Source organism: Molothrus ater, chromosome 25 (assembly GCF_012460135.2).
Source record: "Molothrus ater isolate BHLD 08-10-18 breed brown headed cowbird chromosome 25, BPBGC_Mater_1.1, whole genome shotgun sequence".
Lineage (NCBI taxonomy): Eukaryota > Metazoa > Chordata > Aves > Passeriformes > Icteridae > Molothrus > Molothrus ater.
The window spans coordinates 6,461,131-6,476,891 of NC_050502.2; the positions used below are offsets into that span (position 1 = coordinate 6,461,131).

At 56.8% G+C, this 15,761-nt stretch overlaps 2 protein-coding genes across 2 annotated transcripts; both read left to right on the forward strand.

Annotated features, from left to right (window-relative positions):
- The first annotated feature begins 947 nt into the window (after window positions 1-947).
- Window positions 948-4,072, forward strand: LOC118696363 (11-beta-hydroxysteroid dehydrogenase 1-like). The gene is made up of 6 exons (XM_036398505.1): window positions 948-1,035; window positions 1,542-1,672; window positions 2,482-2,593; window positions 2,680-2,865; window positions 3,343-3,486; window positions 3,852-4,072. Exons 1-6 carry the CDS (start codon window positions 948-950, stop codon window positions 4,070-4,072), a joined length of 882 nt encoding a protein of 293 aa, XP_036254398.1.
- A 1,587-nt stretch (window positions 4,073-5,659) lies between these two features.
- Window positions 5,660-15,752, forward strand: TRAF3IP3 (TRAF3 interacting protein 3). The gene is made up of 14 exons (XM_036398608.2): window positions 5,660-5,725; window positions 6,522-6,875; window positions 6,985-7,009; window positions 7,240-7,269; window positions 7,498-7,593; window positions 9,615-9,686; window positions 9,934-10,074; window positions 10,962-11,099; window positions 11,567-11,702; window positions 12,408-12,470; window positions 12,549-12,608; window positions 13,137-13,291; window positions 14,146-14,394; window positions 14,847-15,752. The coding sequence occupies exons 2-14, from the start codon at window positions 6,529-6,531 to the stop codon at window positions 14,922-14,924; spliced, it is 1,590 nt and encodes a 529-aa protein (XP_036254501.1). The 5' UTR covers window positions 5,660-5,725; window positions 6,522-6,528; the 3' UTR covers window positions 14,925-15,752.
- The last annotated feature ends 9 nt before the right edge of the window (window positions 15,753-15,761 follow it).

Below are 15,761 nucleotides of genomic sequence, written 5' to 3' on the forward strand. Positions count from 1 at the left end.
GCTAATTATTAAATAAAGTGTATTGACCGGACAGCTCTGCGTGTGCTGGCGGGGCTTTATGGCCTTTCTCAGCTGTTCATGGGCACGGCTCCACTGGGCACTGCCAGGGATCCAGGGGCAGCCACAGCTGCTCTGGGCACCCTGTGCCAGGGCCTGCCCACCCTCACAGGGAACAATTCCTTCCTAATTTCTCCTTACCCACACAAACCAGCACACACAGAGTGGGTTCTGCCCTTTAAACTTCCAGAAAATCACCCTCAAACCCATTTGCCACCCGCCAGCAGACGCTGAGCAGAATCACAGCCCTGGGAAAACTGAAGGTGTTTCCCATTCATCCACTTGGTTCTTTTGCTGCCTTTTGCAACCCGTGGATTCCTCCACAGGGATATATTTTAGGGGTAAGAGCCACCCAGCAAACTGCCAATGTTACCCCCATGGTGATATCCCAGAGGATAACCCAGAATCACCAGCAGTGGCTGGAAAATGGAACCTTTGCCAGCCCTGCTCCCCCCAGATCTGGCTGTGAGCGTGTACAGGAGCGCTGCTCAGTAAATCCTCGTGCAGCCAGCGAGGAAGGGAAGGGGTGCTCCTGGTGCAGTGGTGGAGAGAGGGAGGTCCACTGGTCCCAGGGATGTCTGCTCTGAGGGGACACTGCTGTCCCAGCCACCAGACCACTGCTCAGTGCCTTCCCTTCAGCTCTCTCCAAGAGCACACCGGGCACTCCTGGCAGGCCAAGGGTGCAAAGGGACAGCCTAAAGTCCAAAGCCACACCACACGCTTCATTAGGTTAATGTTTGCTGAATCACCAGCAGGGCAAAGAAAAGGTCCATCAGCAAACTTGTGTGAGATAAGAGCCAGCTCAAAACGTCCCAGCCCCGTCTGCAAGCTCCAGCCACCTTCACCTCCCCGCGGGGCTCGTCTCGTTCCTGCCTCTCCTCTGCAGAGGGATGGGGCTGCTGCTGAAGATTCTCATCCCTTTGCTGGGAGCAGCACTGGCCTTTTATTTTTACTCAGCACCCGAAAACTTCAGCGAAGGTAAGTCCTGGGAGAAGCAGGCTCCAAAAGCACCAGCAGAGGGGCGGCGTGTGCCGAGCACAGGGACCTGGACAGGGCTGGCACAGCCAGGGAGGGCCAGGAGGGGAGGTCAGAACGCCCCAGGCAAGGGGTCAGAGCTGGGGAAAGCTCGCGGAGCTACACCGGCTCTGCTGGGACACAGTGTCTGACCCCTGTAAGTGACTTATTTGGGAAACAAGCAGTTTTCCCACTTTAAATATTCAATCCTTTTATTGGCCAGCTCTCTCCGCTCCCTGGGCAGGAGTGCAGAGCTCAGGCCTCCCCACCCCGCTGGGACTGGGGTCAGACTGCAGCGGGGTCTGACGAGGCTGGCAGGGACATGGGGGGGAGCCACAGGGACAGGGGGGAGCTGCAGGGACAGGGGGGAGCTGCAGGGACAGGGAGGAGCTGCAGGGACAGGGAGGTGCCCACGAGCAGAGGGGCAGCCAGGGCTGTGCCAGGGCTGAGCTCTGGACCCTCCTCGGCAGAGATGCTGCGGGGGAAGCGGGTGATCGTGACGGGAGCCAGCAGCGGCATCGGGGAGCAGATGGCATATCACCTGGCACGGATGGAGGCACACCTGCTGCTCACGGCACGGACAGAGGCCAAGCTGCAGAAAGTAAATGGCGAGGGGGGTGTGCTGGGCCAGATGTGATATTCACCCCAGCCTGGGCACACGGGCACACCTGGTACCTGCACATTCACCCCTGGGATCCCCCAGTGCTATGGGCACACCTGGTACCCTGCAGATCCACCCCTGGGCTCCCCCAGTGCCACCCTGGGCACACCTGGTACCCTGCAGATCCACCCCTGGAATCCCCCAGTGCCACCCTGGGCACACCTGGTACCTGCACATCCTTCCAAGGGCTCCCCCAGCGCCACCCTGGGCACACCTGGTACCTGCACATCCTTCCAAGGGCTCCCCCAGTGCCACCCTGGGCACACCTGGTACCTGCACATTCACCCCTGGGATCCCCCAGTGCCACCCTGGGCACACCTGGTACCTGCACATTCACCCCTGGGCTCCCCCAGTGCCACCCTGGGCACACCTGGTACCTGCAGATCCACCCCAGGGCTCCCCCAGTGCCACCCTGGGCACACCTGGTACCTGCAGATCCACCCCAGGGCTCCCCCAGCACCACCCTGGGCACACCTGGTACCTGCACATCCTCCCCTGGGCTCCCCCAGCACCACCCTGGGCACACCTGGTACCTGCACATCCTCCCCTGGGCTCCCCCAGTGCCACCCTGGGCACACCTGGTACCTGCACATCCTCCCCTGGGCTCCCCCAGTGCCACCCTGGGCACACCTGGTACCTCCAGATCCACCCCAGGGCTCCCCCAGCACCAGCCCTGCCTGGCCCAGGACAGGAGTAGCCTGGGCTGGTGGTTCCCTGCAGGGGAGTCCATTGGAGCCCGTTCTCTCCAGGTTGTGGAGCGGTGCCTGGAGCTCGGCGCTGCCTCCGCCCGCTACATCAGCGGCTCCATGGCCAGCCCCAGCCTGCCCGAGGAGGTGCTCAGGGAGGCTGAGAACACCTGGGGTAGGTGCTCCCTGCTCAGCCCCGTGCAGCCCAGCCCCCAGGAGGTGCTGCCTCTGTGGCTGGTGGCACAGCTGCTCCGCCCGCAGGTGGCCTGGACATGCTCATCCTGAACCACATCGGCCAGAGCGGCTTCACCTACTTCAGCGGGGACGTGGGGCACGTGCGCAGCCTCCTGGAGACCAACTTTGTGAGCTACGTGGCCCTGGCCACGGCTGCCCTGCCCCTGCTGAAGGAGAGCGAGGGCAGCATCGTGGTGGTCTCGTCCATAGCAGGTGAGCTCCTGCCCACAGCCCCTCCTCTGCCTGCCACGATCCCTGCGGAGGCTCCGCTCCAAAAGGCAGAGCAGGGACCACAAGCAGGGCTGGCGCTCAGGGTCAGCACATTATTAACTCTGCACAATTCAAATCCTCTGGGAAATTTATCCTCTGTCCTGTCGGGCTCTTGGCACCCTCTGATCACCTTCCCACGCCGCAGTGCAGGTGATTCCACAGCCATGGCCGCACACTGAACACACATTTGCAATATGTGGGCATCTCTGCAGGGATACAGAAGCTGCTCTGGAAGGCCCTTTGTGCCATACATCACATTTTGAACATTCCTGAGTGTGCTTTATCTCTCAGGCATTCATGACAGTTTATTCCAACACCCTAAATCCCAGCGCTGGAGCTACTGGCAGGGCAAGAGGAAGGGAGAGCTGTGCAGCCTGGTGCCTGCCCAGCACCCAAACCCCAGCCCTGTCTCTGCTCCAGGTAAAATTGCTGGCCCTTTTACCGCCTCCTATTCTGCAACCAAGTTCGCCCTAGATGGATTTTTCAGCTCCTTGAGGCAGGAGCTCATCATAGACAAGGTCAACGTTTCCATCACGCTCTGCATCCTGGGCTACATCAACACAGGTAAGCTCAGCCCTGCCAGGACCCCATTCCAGCCGAGCCCAGCCTGTCTCTGGTGCCAGCCTCCCCTGCCTCTGCAGCTGTGGAAACAGGACCCCAACCCTTCAAAAAGTGTGCGCCGAGGCCTTGGACTCTGCCAGGCTCCGTGAACTCAGGGGGGTCCTGTGGCCTCTCAAGAGCTGGAAAGCAAAGGGACGGGAAGGACATTTATAATTGTTATTTTCACTGTTCTAAGCCTTGTTAAGCAGGTCTGATCCCAGAGTCTGTGGGTTCGGGTCCATGGGTTTGGGTCCGTGGGTTTGGGGTGCCCCAGACACCCCAACGCCGATGGTGCTGCGTCCCCCTGACCCGTCCCTGTCCCGTGCCAGAGAGCGCCGTGCGGGCCGTGTCCCGCGTCATCCCGGACAGCCCGGCCCCCAAGGAGGAGTGTGCCCTGGAGATCATCCGGGCGGGAGCCCTGCGCCGCCGGGAGCTGCACTACCCCGGCCCGGCCATCGGCAGCACGCTGCTCCTGCACAGCCTCGCCCCCGAGCTCCTGGAATCGCTGCTGCGCCGCAGCTACCGCCTGGAGAACGTCCAGAGAACGTAGTGCTGGGACACCTGGGACACCTGGGCCGTGCTGGGACACCTGGGGCTGTGCTGGGACACCTGGGCCTGTGCTGACACACCTGGGGCTGTGCTGGCACACCTGGGGCTGTGCTGACACACCTGGGCCTGTGCTGACACACCTGGGACACCTGGGCTGTGCTGGGACACCTGGGGCTGTGCTGACACACCTGGGCCTGTGCTGACACACCTGGGACACCTGGGACACCTGGGACACCTGGGGATGTGCTGGGATACCTGGGCTGTGCTGGGACACCTGGGCTGTGCTGGGACACCTGGGGCTGTCCTGACACACCTGGGCTGTGCTGGGACACCTGGGGATGTGCTGGGATACCTGGGCTGTGCTGGGACACCTGGGCTGTGCTGGGACACCTGGGGCTGTCCTGACACACCTGGGCTGTGCTGGGACACCTGGGCTGTGCTGGCACACCTGGGACACCTGGGACACCTGGGGCTGTGCTGACACACCTGGGCTGTCCTGACATACCTGGGGCTGTCCTGACACACCTGGGCTGTCCTGACACACCTGGGCTGTCCTGACATACCTGGGGCTGTCCTGACACACCTGGGCTGTGCTGACACACCTGGGGCTGTCCTGACACACCTGGGGCCAATCAGGACGGGTCTGGCTCTGAACCCAGCTGCTCGGTGCCCTCTCCACACCCTGGGGCATCCCTGTGCTGATGCCCTGGCAGCCTGGGGCAGGACACTGCAGGACTCTGTAAGGCAGCACAAAAATGTCCTTTTTAGTAACGGGCTCTTCTCAAGGGCTTTTGCAGCCAGGGAGCGGCTCAGAGAAGGGCTGCAGCAGAATCTGCTGCCAGTGCCCTGCCCAGCAGCAGGTTCCTGCTCAACCTGCAGACACTGCTCCCTCTGGAGAGCCATCGGGGCAGCTGAGCTGAGCCCTGGCCCAGGACCAGGCTTTGGGCCAGGCAGCACAAACCACCCAAAGCCACGAGAGAGTCTCTGAATCTGGAGATTTCTGTCACACATCCCTTCCATGCCGGTCTTTGTAAAAATAAATCCAGCGTTCTTTGAGATCTCTGCTGTTCTGGGTGTTCCTCCTCCACGTGCACAGCCCTTATCAGGGCAGGGCGCCCTTATCAGTGCCCAGCTGGCTAAACCGACCTCCTCCCGATTTGCATTAACCAAGCTTCCACTTCTCTAAAGACCTTAATGAATTTCTGCCATTCCTGACCTCTCCCCAGCTGCCAAAACACACTTTTTTGTCCTCTTTCCAACCTGCAGGAGGCCTTACAATAATAGCATTACTGTACTTCCCCAAAGCCGCTCAGGGAAACTCCGTCCCCGAGTGCCACCGGCAGCTCCAGCTCGCCCTGAGTGTCACAGAGCAGCACGGGGAGATGCCCCAGGAGATAACTGAGCTGCAGGCTCTGCTTGGGGCCGGGCTGGACCCTCGGGGCTCCTGAGATAAGCCCGACCCCGCTGAGCCAGGCTGCGGGCACAGACAGGAACCGGGGCTCGGCCGCAGCTGCAGCGTTTCCTGTTCCACAGAGAGAGCAGGAGAGCACAGCATGAGCTGCTGGGCATGAGGAGGGCAGCTGGGGCGTGCTCCTGCCCTGTGGCACCCGGCTGGGCACGGCACCCGAGGGGCAGCACAGGAGCCTGGCACCAGGTAAGTGTGCAGCACCCACAGCACCCGGCTCCAGGGCAGCACCTTTTCCCTCTTTTTTCACCCCAATTTCAGCCTACACAACCTGCACTGGGGAACTGTGACGTGAACCAGCAAGAAGCACAGGGGTTTTCCTGGTTTCCCTTGAAGCAAGAGGTGTAACAGCATGGAAAGCAAAGATAGAGGACAGGTTTAATTACAGAGGGTAATTTGGGGTAACAGAAGGAGGAAATAGAGCATTAGCTTGTCAAGAAAGCCTCCAGGGTTTGCTCAGCCCGGGGTGAGTAATGGGCTGTGTTTCATTAAGCTTTATGCTGCTTTTCAGTGCATTTTTGGTGAGCTGAGGCTTTTACAGCCCTGGGGTGGGCTGGGCAAGCCAGGGGCAGCACAGGTGGGAGAGGACTGAGCTTTTCCTGGTGGGAAGAGATGGATGAGTCGAGGCTGAACAGAACACACAAAAATGGAGCAAAATGAGTTGAAAAATGATCAGCTTTTGATGCAGTGTCCTGGCTGGGGCTTGTGGGCATCTTCTCCACCCGGGGACCACCCCAAAAATGCTGCTTGCCTTCAAAGGAGGCCCCTACAGTAAAAGAAAGCACCAGGAATGAGCTCTGAGCACCCCACAGCTACCACCAGGACAGTGTAAAGAATTACAGAGCAGATTTTATACGAACTAAACAGCATGGAAGTACCCTGGATGTAACTGGCACTCCAGAAGCACTGCCTGACGCCCCACACCCACAAACCCTAGAAGTGGCAGATTTCCACTGATCGCCCGTGTTCTGGGCTGGTTTCACAGGGCCAGCATGCCCAGGAGGGCGGAGAGCTACGAGGAGAGGAGCGAGCGGCGGCAGGAGGCGCGGGAGCGGCGGCGGGGCAGGGTCAATGTCACCTGCTGCAGGGCCAGCGTCACCCCCGGCCGGGGGACACCGCCGCCAGCCGCCAGCCCCCGGCAGGCCGAGTTCCTCCGCAGGAGAAACCTGCTGGCCGAGGCTGGGGAGAGCCCGCCGGGACAGCGAGGGACGCCCTCGCGGAAGGAGGACGGCCACAGCCCCGCAGGGGCATCGGCCCCAGCCCGGCCCTTTGCCTCCACCGGGACGCAGACCCTGGGCAGCCGCAGCTCGGCACTGACGGACTCGAGCCAGCAGACGGAGTGAGCAGCTCTGCCCCTCGCCGGCTGTGCCCGAAGTGCTCCCCGCAAGGGCTGCACAGCTGGGGACCCTCCCTGGCTCCTCAGTAACACTCTCTGTTTTCCATTTCAGCTGGGGAATAGCGGTTTTAAATAAGGTAAGCAAAGCACAAGTAATGGAACTCCTGAAAGGTAAACTGCTGGGGAAATATTTCCACTTCCCTGGAAAAACTAACCCCAATGGACCCCAGCAGGCTCTCCTTCTCCACCCAAATATAGGCTGTTAATTCACTTTTATTGAAAGATATTTAGTTTTTTGTAGCAAGTTCGTGCCAGGTTTATAAACTGAAACAATTCTATTTTTAAACATCTGCCCTTTCCCTTTCAGGAAATGGTGCAGCTCTCCAACTACCTGAAGGTAGGTACCAAACAGTGCCCAGTACCCACTGGGACAGCTGGATTTCATCAAGAATAATACTTATTAAAATTATTAATATTGCTAAATGAAGGGGTGTTAAAAGCCCAATTTTAACATGGCCACAAAAGCCAACAAAGACCTGGAGCCCCAGGCAGGGCCAGCCCTGGGCTGGGGGCTCTGGGCTGTGCCCCCAGCTCTGGCCCCACTGACCGTGTCCCTGTCCCACAGGAGGCCCTGCACCGTGAGCTGCTGCTCAAGCAGAAGATGGTGATTTTACAGGAGCTCCTGTCCACCCTGCTCCAGGCTTCAGAGAAATCCTGGCAGGTACCAGAGAGCTGCAGGACCCCCCATCACCTCCCCTGGCTCCCCTGCCCCTCTGCGCAGGGAGGGTGGGACAAACAGCACAAAAGGCCCTTTTTAACTTCTATGAGGATGCAAAATTAAGATGATACATTTTATGTAATATATGAGGCTTTCTTATAGGGTCCTTAAATCAAACAATTCACGCTGTTGTGGCATTTAAAAAAAAAAAAAAGTGGTTTGAAAGTTCTGTTGGGGCAGAGAAGCGAGTGATTGGGTAAGGGGGGACAAAACCTTGTGTTAGACACATCCTGTGGTGAGAAACTTCCGCCTTTGCTCACTCCTCCAATATAACGTGAGCAGGAAAAAACACCCAGCCACAGGCGCAGGAAGTGGCCACGAAACCTCAGAATATCAACAGGTGGGTGCTCCTTGCTGCTCGCTGCCCCTGCTGCAGGACAGGGGAGACTTTGCTGCTGCCTCTTGCACACCGCTCTTCCTCAGCCTAAAATCAGCTTTTCATCAGCCTAAAATCAGCTTTTCATCGGCCTAAAATCAGCTTTTCATTGGCCTAAAATCAGCTTTTCAGCAGCCTGACAATCCCCTCGGTGCTGGAGCCCTCAGGCAGATGCTGCTGCTGGGAAGGGATTCCGTGAGACAGGTGGGGCTGGCAAAGGGAGGGATGGATGGAGGGATGATGGATGGATGGATGGATGGATGGATGGATGGATGGATGGATGGATGGATGGATGATGGATGATGGATGGATGGATGGATGGATGGATGGATGGATGGATGGATGGATTATGGATGGATGGATGATGGATGGATGGATGGATGGATGGATGGATGATGGATGATGGATGGATGGATGGATGGATGGATGGATGGATGGATGGATGGATGGATGGATGGATGGAGGGATGGATGGATGGATGGATGGATGGATGGATGGATGGATGGATGGATGGATGGATGGATGGATGGATGGGTGGATGGATGGATGGAGGGATGGATGGATGGATGGAGGGATGGATGGATGGATGGATGGATGGATGGGTGGATGGATGGATGGATGGATGGATGGATGGATGGATGGATGGATGGATGGATGGACGGCACAGCCACATCTGTGCACAGCTGGAACCTGTGCAGACAGCAGAGGAGGAGAGCTGAGGAAAACCAGGCAGAATATTGCACATCTAAAATTGCTTTTCAAAATTCCACCAACGTACTAAGAGCCTGTAGCTCTTTGCACCAACAACTGAACTGGGAAGATGGAGTCTTTGGGACTGTAAATGTGCTTCTGTGCAAATTTAACCAGTGCTGAGACAGCAGGGAGTCTGCTTTGGCTTGGCTCTGTCAGCTATTCCTGCAACACCGAGGAGTTTCTTGTCAGAGTCGTGACTTCAGACGGCAGTGGGCAGAGAGGATATTGGTGTTCTCAGTATTGGTGGTGGGAAACAGCCCACGTGAACTCTTTTCTAGCAATGTTATGTGAATTTGCATGCAGTCTTCTTCCACAAGGCCTGAGCCGCCTGACTAACACCGAGAGGAGCTGATGACAGTGAGGAAAATGAATCATCACCGTGCCCTCGATCCCCCTGCCCAACTGCAGATGTTGCAACACAGACCCAGCCCATTTTCTAAGGAAAACAGCCAGACAGGACTGTTCCAGCAGCTGGAGCTCGAGGCAGGAGCACAGGCAGAGAACAGTGGGGACAGGCAGCAGCTGCATTTCTGCCAAAGCCAGCCAGAACAGCCCAAAATCCCCTCGCTCCGAACTTGTCATGTCACTGCCAGCACCTGCACTCAGTAACCAGAGAAACTGCCTCAGGACAGGTTTTCAACGCACAAAAGTTTCACTTCCCCATATCCCATTTATTCTGAGGCTGGGAAGGTTTATTTGAGCTCTCAGCACTGAAGAGACGTTGATCTGATTTCAGATGAAGGGAGAACACGAATCAGAACACAACCCAACAAAACATTGGGGGCACATTGTGCAGTTCATGATTTCACATCTCGCTTCAACTGCTTTTCCCCAGGGTCAGCTGAACGAGGACAAACTGCGGTGTAAACTACGGGTGCTGGAAAATCAGCTGCAGGCCTGCAGCCAGGTAATGTCTGATTCACTGACAAGCACGGGTGAGGAAAGGCAGGAGAACAAAAACCAAGCCTTGCCACTGGGCCAGGCCTCATCAATTTGATGAGATACCTATCCAAAAAGGACTTTAACTCTTTGCTGAAGCAATGCTTCACAGCACATCAGCAGCAGCATTGGCACACTCTGGGTTTGCTCACACCCAGGTTCAGCAAGGTGGGAATCTGACAGATAAGCACCTCAAGCTCTTTCTTTCTCTAAAGAGTTACTCAAAGGAGTGTGTGAAGAAGATCCTGATTGAGATGGAGGACCAGAAGCAGACCTATGAGCAGAAGGCAAAAGAGGCTCTTCAGAAGATGCTGGAGGAAAAACTCCTAACAGAGCAGCAGCTGCAGAACTCTCAGGTGAGCAGTATGTCTTACACCTGGCTTGGCTTTAATTTAGCCCAGCTGTGACAAAGAAAACCCACATGTCAGGGAAAGGTGATGACAGGCTTGCCATTAGCAGCAAAGATAAAAAAATATGAAGTTTTAGGTACTCAGCAAAGCCCAAAGCAGCTTTAGTGCAACCTGTACTCACTCCAAAAGCTGCACATCAGGTTACAGGCAGCTCACAGCTGGGGAAATGTACTCGGGTTTGTCAGCTTGAATTGCAAACCCTTCCCTCCCACCATCCCTCTGGGCCATTCCCTGCCCTGCTCACACCAACAGACACCAGGGCACGAGGTCTCCAGAGCTGTTTTTTCTGCAGTTACTCATTTATATGAAAATAGCTTTTCCCCAAGAGGCAGCAAATTGCTTTGACCCACAGGATAACATATTTGCAGAAAGACAAGTGAGCTTTATCCCGAGTACCACAGGGCTCCTCAAGCCTGCTGGCAGCACAGTGCTCCAGAGAGAGCACTGACTGCCCTGCTTGGCTCTGTCCATCAGATGGCATCAGCCCCACACGGGTTTCTGTGTGCTGCTGCTGCTGCTGGGGGAGCCAGCGCTGCCCAGCACAGCCCGGCTGGTGTCACCAGGGCAGGCTGGCAGCAACCTCGGGGGCCCGGGTCACAGGCACAGCTGGGTCACACAGACACCAGGGTCACAGGCACACCTGGGTCACAGGCACAGCTGGGTCACAGCCACACCTGGGCCACAGCCACACCTGGGTCACACAGACACCAGGGTCACAGGCACAGCTGGGTCACACAGACACCAGGGTCACAGGCACACCTGGGTCACAGGCACACCTGGGCCACAGCCACACCTGGGTCACAGCCAGCCCTGGGTCCCTCTCTGCTCTCCAGAGAAGCCTGGCGGAGATGCGAGAGGACCTCGCCCTCTGGAAGGAGCAGCATGCCACACTCAAGGCCGAACTGACCCAGGAGAGCGCGGCACACACCGAGCTCAGGAACAGCTTCCAGGCTTTACAGAGCGAGCTCCAGGTACGTGGGCTCCCTGCAGGAGCACCTTGCTCTGGGATTTTGCTGCTGCCGGGTGCCCAGAGCAGCCGTGGCTGCCCCTGCATCCCAGGGGGGTTGAATCCACATTCGGGTGGGGACAGTTTTTCTGAGTCGGGGGTTATTTGGGCGAGTCAAAAGTTTAGTGAAGTTAGGAGGATGCGTAGGGTCAGTATGAATAGGATTATGTTTATTACTCTTCTCTGGGATTAAACCAGATTCTAAGGATTGGAAGTCGATTGTAGTTAATGTACTGGAAGAGTAAGATCCTCATCAGTAATAGAGATGTAGAGGAACAATCCCACGGGCCCGGCTGGACACTGGGGCTGGAGCAGCCTGGGCAGCGGGAGGCGGTGCGGGGGCAGCACGAGGTGAGCTGCGATGCCCTGCCAAGCCGGCCCGCTGTGTGTCTGTCTGTCCGTCTGTCTGTCTGTGTGTCTGTCCCGGCGCAGCGAGCGGACGCGCAGAGCGAGCAGCAGAGCCGGGAGCTGCGGGCGCTGCGGGACGAGCGCACGGAGCTGCTGCAGAGAGCCAGCGCCCTGCGCAGCGACAACGACCGCCAGGCCGGCCTCATCCGCCACATCCGAGGTACCGGGGCCGGAGCTGCGCCCTCCGGGAACCGCCAGGGACCAGGAAAGCGCTCCCGAAGCGTTCCGCAGGGCTCGCAGCAGCGCGCACGCCACGCTCATTCCAGCGCACCGCGCACCTCAGCGTGCCGCCGAGGCTGCTGACTGCCACAGCCCTCCAAAAGTTGTCCTGGCTAGATTAAAGAGTTCAGAGGAGGGATTTTGCTAGAGGAAAGGATGTGATGGGAGCCCTGAAAAGAAATAAAAAGCTAAGATGTGTCCTCAGCTTGGAGCAGGACTTGTCACCCTTGGCAGGGCATCACCCCCGGTGCTGGGTGGTGAGGGCAGACAGAGGAGCTGGTGGTGCCCTAAAGCAGCACTTCAGACACAGCAAGGAAACTCACACACGTCATTTTGAACTCACATATGGCTATTTTCAAACATAATTAGGGAAGAGAAAGCGGGTTGCAGTTCTAATCTCATAACGGGTCTTGCATGAGCAGCTTTAAAATAAACCATAAATAACTTGAACACTAGGCACGAGAGAAAAAGCTGCCAAAACATAAAGGGCAACAAACAGCTAAAAATCACATCCCTTCAGAGAAGAAAGTCCAGGGCAGCCAACAACGTCTGCCCCGCTCTACACATGTGGAGAACAGAAAATACCATCCTTGCATAAATATACACAGAGATTTACACCAACCTTGATCTTCTATCCTTATTTCAGATAAATTGCAAAAAGAACAAGAGCAGAAAGTAACACTGGAGGCAACAATCAGCCATTTGCAGAGTAAGTAACACAGAAATGCACAAAGTTAGAGACGTCCTTTAGTGCTGTAGACAATAATGATGCTTTTTGGGTTCCCAGACGTGATCCACAACCAGAACAACCAACAGAAGAGCCAGGAGGTGACGGTGCAAAGGACAGGTCAGCAAACTTTGTAACCCCCACGTAGCACTCCCTGGCCACAGGAACACTAGCCCTGACTCTAGGAAAAGGCTGCAGTGTCTAGAATAAAAGGTTATTTTGAAGCTACACAGAATGAATTGTTTTACTAGCTAACATTAAAACATAAGCGTATTTATGATGGCAAGCACTTTAAAAAATAAATGGATTTCACTGCAAATTTTACTTCAGTGGCTCCGCCATGTTTTTTCCAAACAAAACACATTCCAGTTTATAATTGCAATTACAGCTGTACTTGACAAAAAGAAAGCAATAACAAAGGTATTTTAACTCTCCCTCCCCTCCATTTCTGGCAACTGCTTAGAAATATTGCTCTTAAGGTGATGAAATTGTAGCTACAGCAAAGACAGTGATAACAAACTCAGCTTCTGGGTCTTCTGCTTTGTGCATAGCACACAAATATTATCCCTGAGTGTGCTGAGTAAACAAGAGCAAAAGCCAGCCCAGAGCCTGGAGCTGTTTCTCATCAGAGGCCTGACTCTTTTCTAGACCAGGTTTTCACAACACAGACCCCACCTCTCACTCCTGCCAAGGAAAAACAAAACGTTCTGTCAGAGCAGCCCGAGGAGGAGGAGGAGGGAACAGAAAGTCTGAAGGATGAGATGCAGAAAAGGACATCCCAGCTGACAGCAAAGGAGAACGAGGTGAGGAAGTCACTCAGCAGAAACACCACACACCAAAGCTCCTGCAGGTAGCCCAGGCTTGGTTCCTGTAAGGATTACCTGCCCTAAGTTTTATCCTGATCCCACTCCTGCCCAAACCCCTGATGAAGGCCCTGCACACAAGGAGGAAAAGAAAATGCTTGCAATAATAACAACAATAAAAAGAACAGGAAGGCTCTGCTAACAGAAGCAATGCCTGTACAACTGGGCTGCAAAAAACCCCAAAAACCAAAGCCTTTTACACACACTTTGCCATCAAACAAGCCTTCTGCCAACCAACAGCCCCTCAATTCTTATAGCAGTGTTAAGCCAGCAAGGATCTATTAAAAAGGACTTATTAAAAAAAAATTATAATTTAGTGTAGCAGAGCTGTGAGGCACATAGGAAAAGAGCTGTGCTGTGACTGCTGGCAGCAAAGCAGGCAGGTGTGGGAAGCTGGCAGTGCCCCAGCAGTGACTGTGAGCTGTGCCCTGTCCCTGCAGGTACCCGGGGCACCCAGCAGCACTCTGCAGTGACTGTGAGCTGTGCCCTGTCCCTGCAGGGACCCGGGGCACCCAGCAGCACACTGCAGTGACTCTGAGCTGTGCCCTGTCCCTGCAGGGATCCGAGGCACCCAGCAGCACACTGCAGTGACTCTGAGCTGTGCCCTGTCCCTGCAGGTACCCAGGGCACCCAGCAGCACACTGCAGTGACTCTGAGCTGTGCCCTGTCCCTGCAGGTACCCGGGGCACCCAGCAGCACACTGCAGTGACTCTGAGCTGTGCCCTGTCCCTGCAGGGACCTGGGGCACCCAGCAGCACACTGCAGTGACTGTGAGCTGTGCCCTGTCCCTGCAGGTACCCGAGGATGCTCAGCAGAGCCCTGCCCAGCTGTGGGTGAAGCGCTGCAGCCACTGCAGCAGCCCAGCCGCTCTGGGGGCGCACAGAGCCCAGGGGACCCCTCCTGCTGGGAGCCCCTCGCTGTGCTTGCAGTGCTCGGAGCTGCGCTCGGAGCTGGAGGCGCTGAGCCAGGAGTACCAGTGGTGCCTGACCCGGCTGCGCCAGTGCCGCGACGAGCTGAACCGCTCCCACGGCAGCCAGGCCCAGGTGGGAGCTCCTGCCCCGGCCCCAGCGCTGCGCACCGGCCTGGGACACTGGGACACGTCCCCTCCTCTGTGCCCTGCGCACCGGCCTGGGACACGTCCCCTCCTCTGTGCCCTGCACACCAGCCTGGGACACTGGGACGCGTCCCCTCCTCTGTGCCCTGTGCACCGGCCTGGGACGCGTCCCCTCCTCTGTGCCCTGTGCACCGGCCTGGGACACTGGGACACGTCCCCTCCTCTGTGCCCTGTGCACCGGCCTGGGACGTGTCCCCTCCTCTGTGCCCTGTGCACCGGCCTGGGACACTGGGACACGTCCCCTCCTCTGTGCCCTGTGCACCAGCCTGGGACACGTCCCCTCCTCTGTGCCCTGCAGAGGGCACGTCTGCTGGGACGGCCATGGGAAGTGGCATCCCCCAGCACACTCCCAGTAACACAAGCTTCTCCTGGCAGAGACAGCGCGGCCCCTGGATCCCTCTCCTGGTGGCAGTGGCAGCAGTGGCCATCGCCACCTTCCTGGCGACTTACAGGCTGTGAAGGAGCTCCTTGATGACTGACTGCACTGCAGGAACTGACCTCTGCTTCACCAAAAGCAAGCTGACCTCACCTCACCTCTCCTTCTGCTGTTTTGTGTGTGCACATTGGGTTTGTATCCCAAGCTGGTTTCACTCCAGCCAGCTCCTGTGAGCACAGGGACATCACCCCTTCCCTCGGCTGCTGGGGTTACTCTATCCCAAGCTGGTTTCACTCCAGCCAGCTCCCAGGAACACAGTACATCACCCCGTCCCTCGCTGCTGTGGTTGCTCTGTTCCTGCCAAAGGCTGCCCTGCCCAGCCCCGAGGCACTGAGGGACAAAGCCCCTGTGCTCGCACAGGCTGAGAGGGACAGGGCATCCTGTGCCCGTAGCATCCAGCCTGCCTGGGGTTTATATCCCCGAGGTCCCCTCCTGTATTTATTGCCCCCCTAAATGGGAGGTACTGGATCCCGGGCTGTCTCTACTTTTACCTGACAAAGGAACCCAGCTCAGGGGGGCTCCTCAGCACAGTCCCCTGACGTGTCCTGAGCAACACTCCCACCTCACACCCACTGCTCTATCCCACTGCTCCAGCCTTCCTTGTGGCCGAGCATCCCCACAGCCACACCTGCTTCCCCATCACTGCCAGCACCACATGAATTCACCAGAGACAGGGGTTTGAAGTCCCTTTTGCAGCTGCACCGTGCAGGTTTTACAGCAGCACTTGCCCATCATTCACGTGCAGGCTCAGACACAATGACACCACCTCCCATGGAAATAAATATACCTGAAATATGCACGTAATATACACATAGTAAACACACACGGAGCCTACAATAAACTTCACTAATTCAAAGCAC

Bases quoted from the DNA above. Each gene is read 5' to 3' on its own strand.
- TRAF3IP3 (XM_036398608.2), top strand. From the start codon at position 6,529: ATGCCCAGGAGGGCGGAGAGCTACGAGGAGAGGAGCGAGCGGCGGCAG. The intron at 12,471-12,548 runs GTAAGTAACACA...TTGGGTTCCCAG, and splicing joins AACAATCAGCCATTTGCAGA to ACGTGATCCACAACCAGAAC. The intron at 14,395-14,846 runs GTGGGAGCTCCT...TGGCAGAGACAG, and splicing joins CCCACGGCAGCCAGGCCCAG to CGCGGCCCCTGGATCCCTCT.
- LOC118696363 (XM_036398505.1), top strand. From the start codon at position 948: ATGGGGCTGCTGCTGAAGATTCTCATCCCTTTGCTGGGAGCAGCACTG. The intron at 2,866-3,342 runs GTGAGCTCCTGC...TCTCTGCTCCAG, and splicing joins GGTGGTCTCGTCCATAGCAG to GTAAAATTGCTGGCCCTTTT. The intron at 3,487-3,851 runs GTAAGCTCAGCC...GTCCCGTGCCAG, and splicing joins CCTGGGCTACATCAACACAG to AGAGCGCCGTGCGGGCCGTG.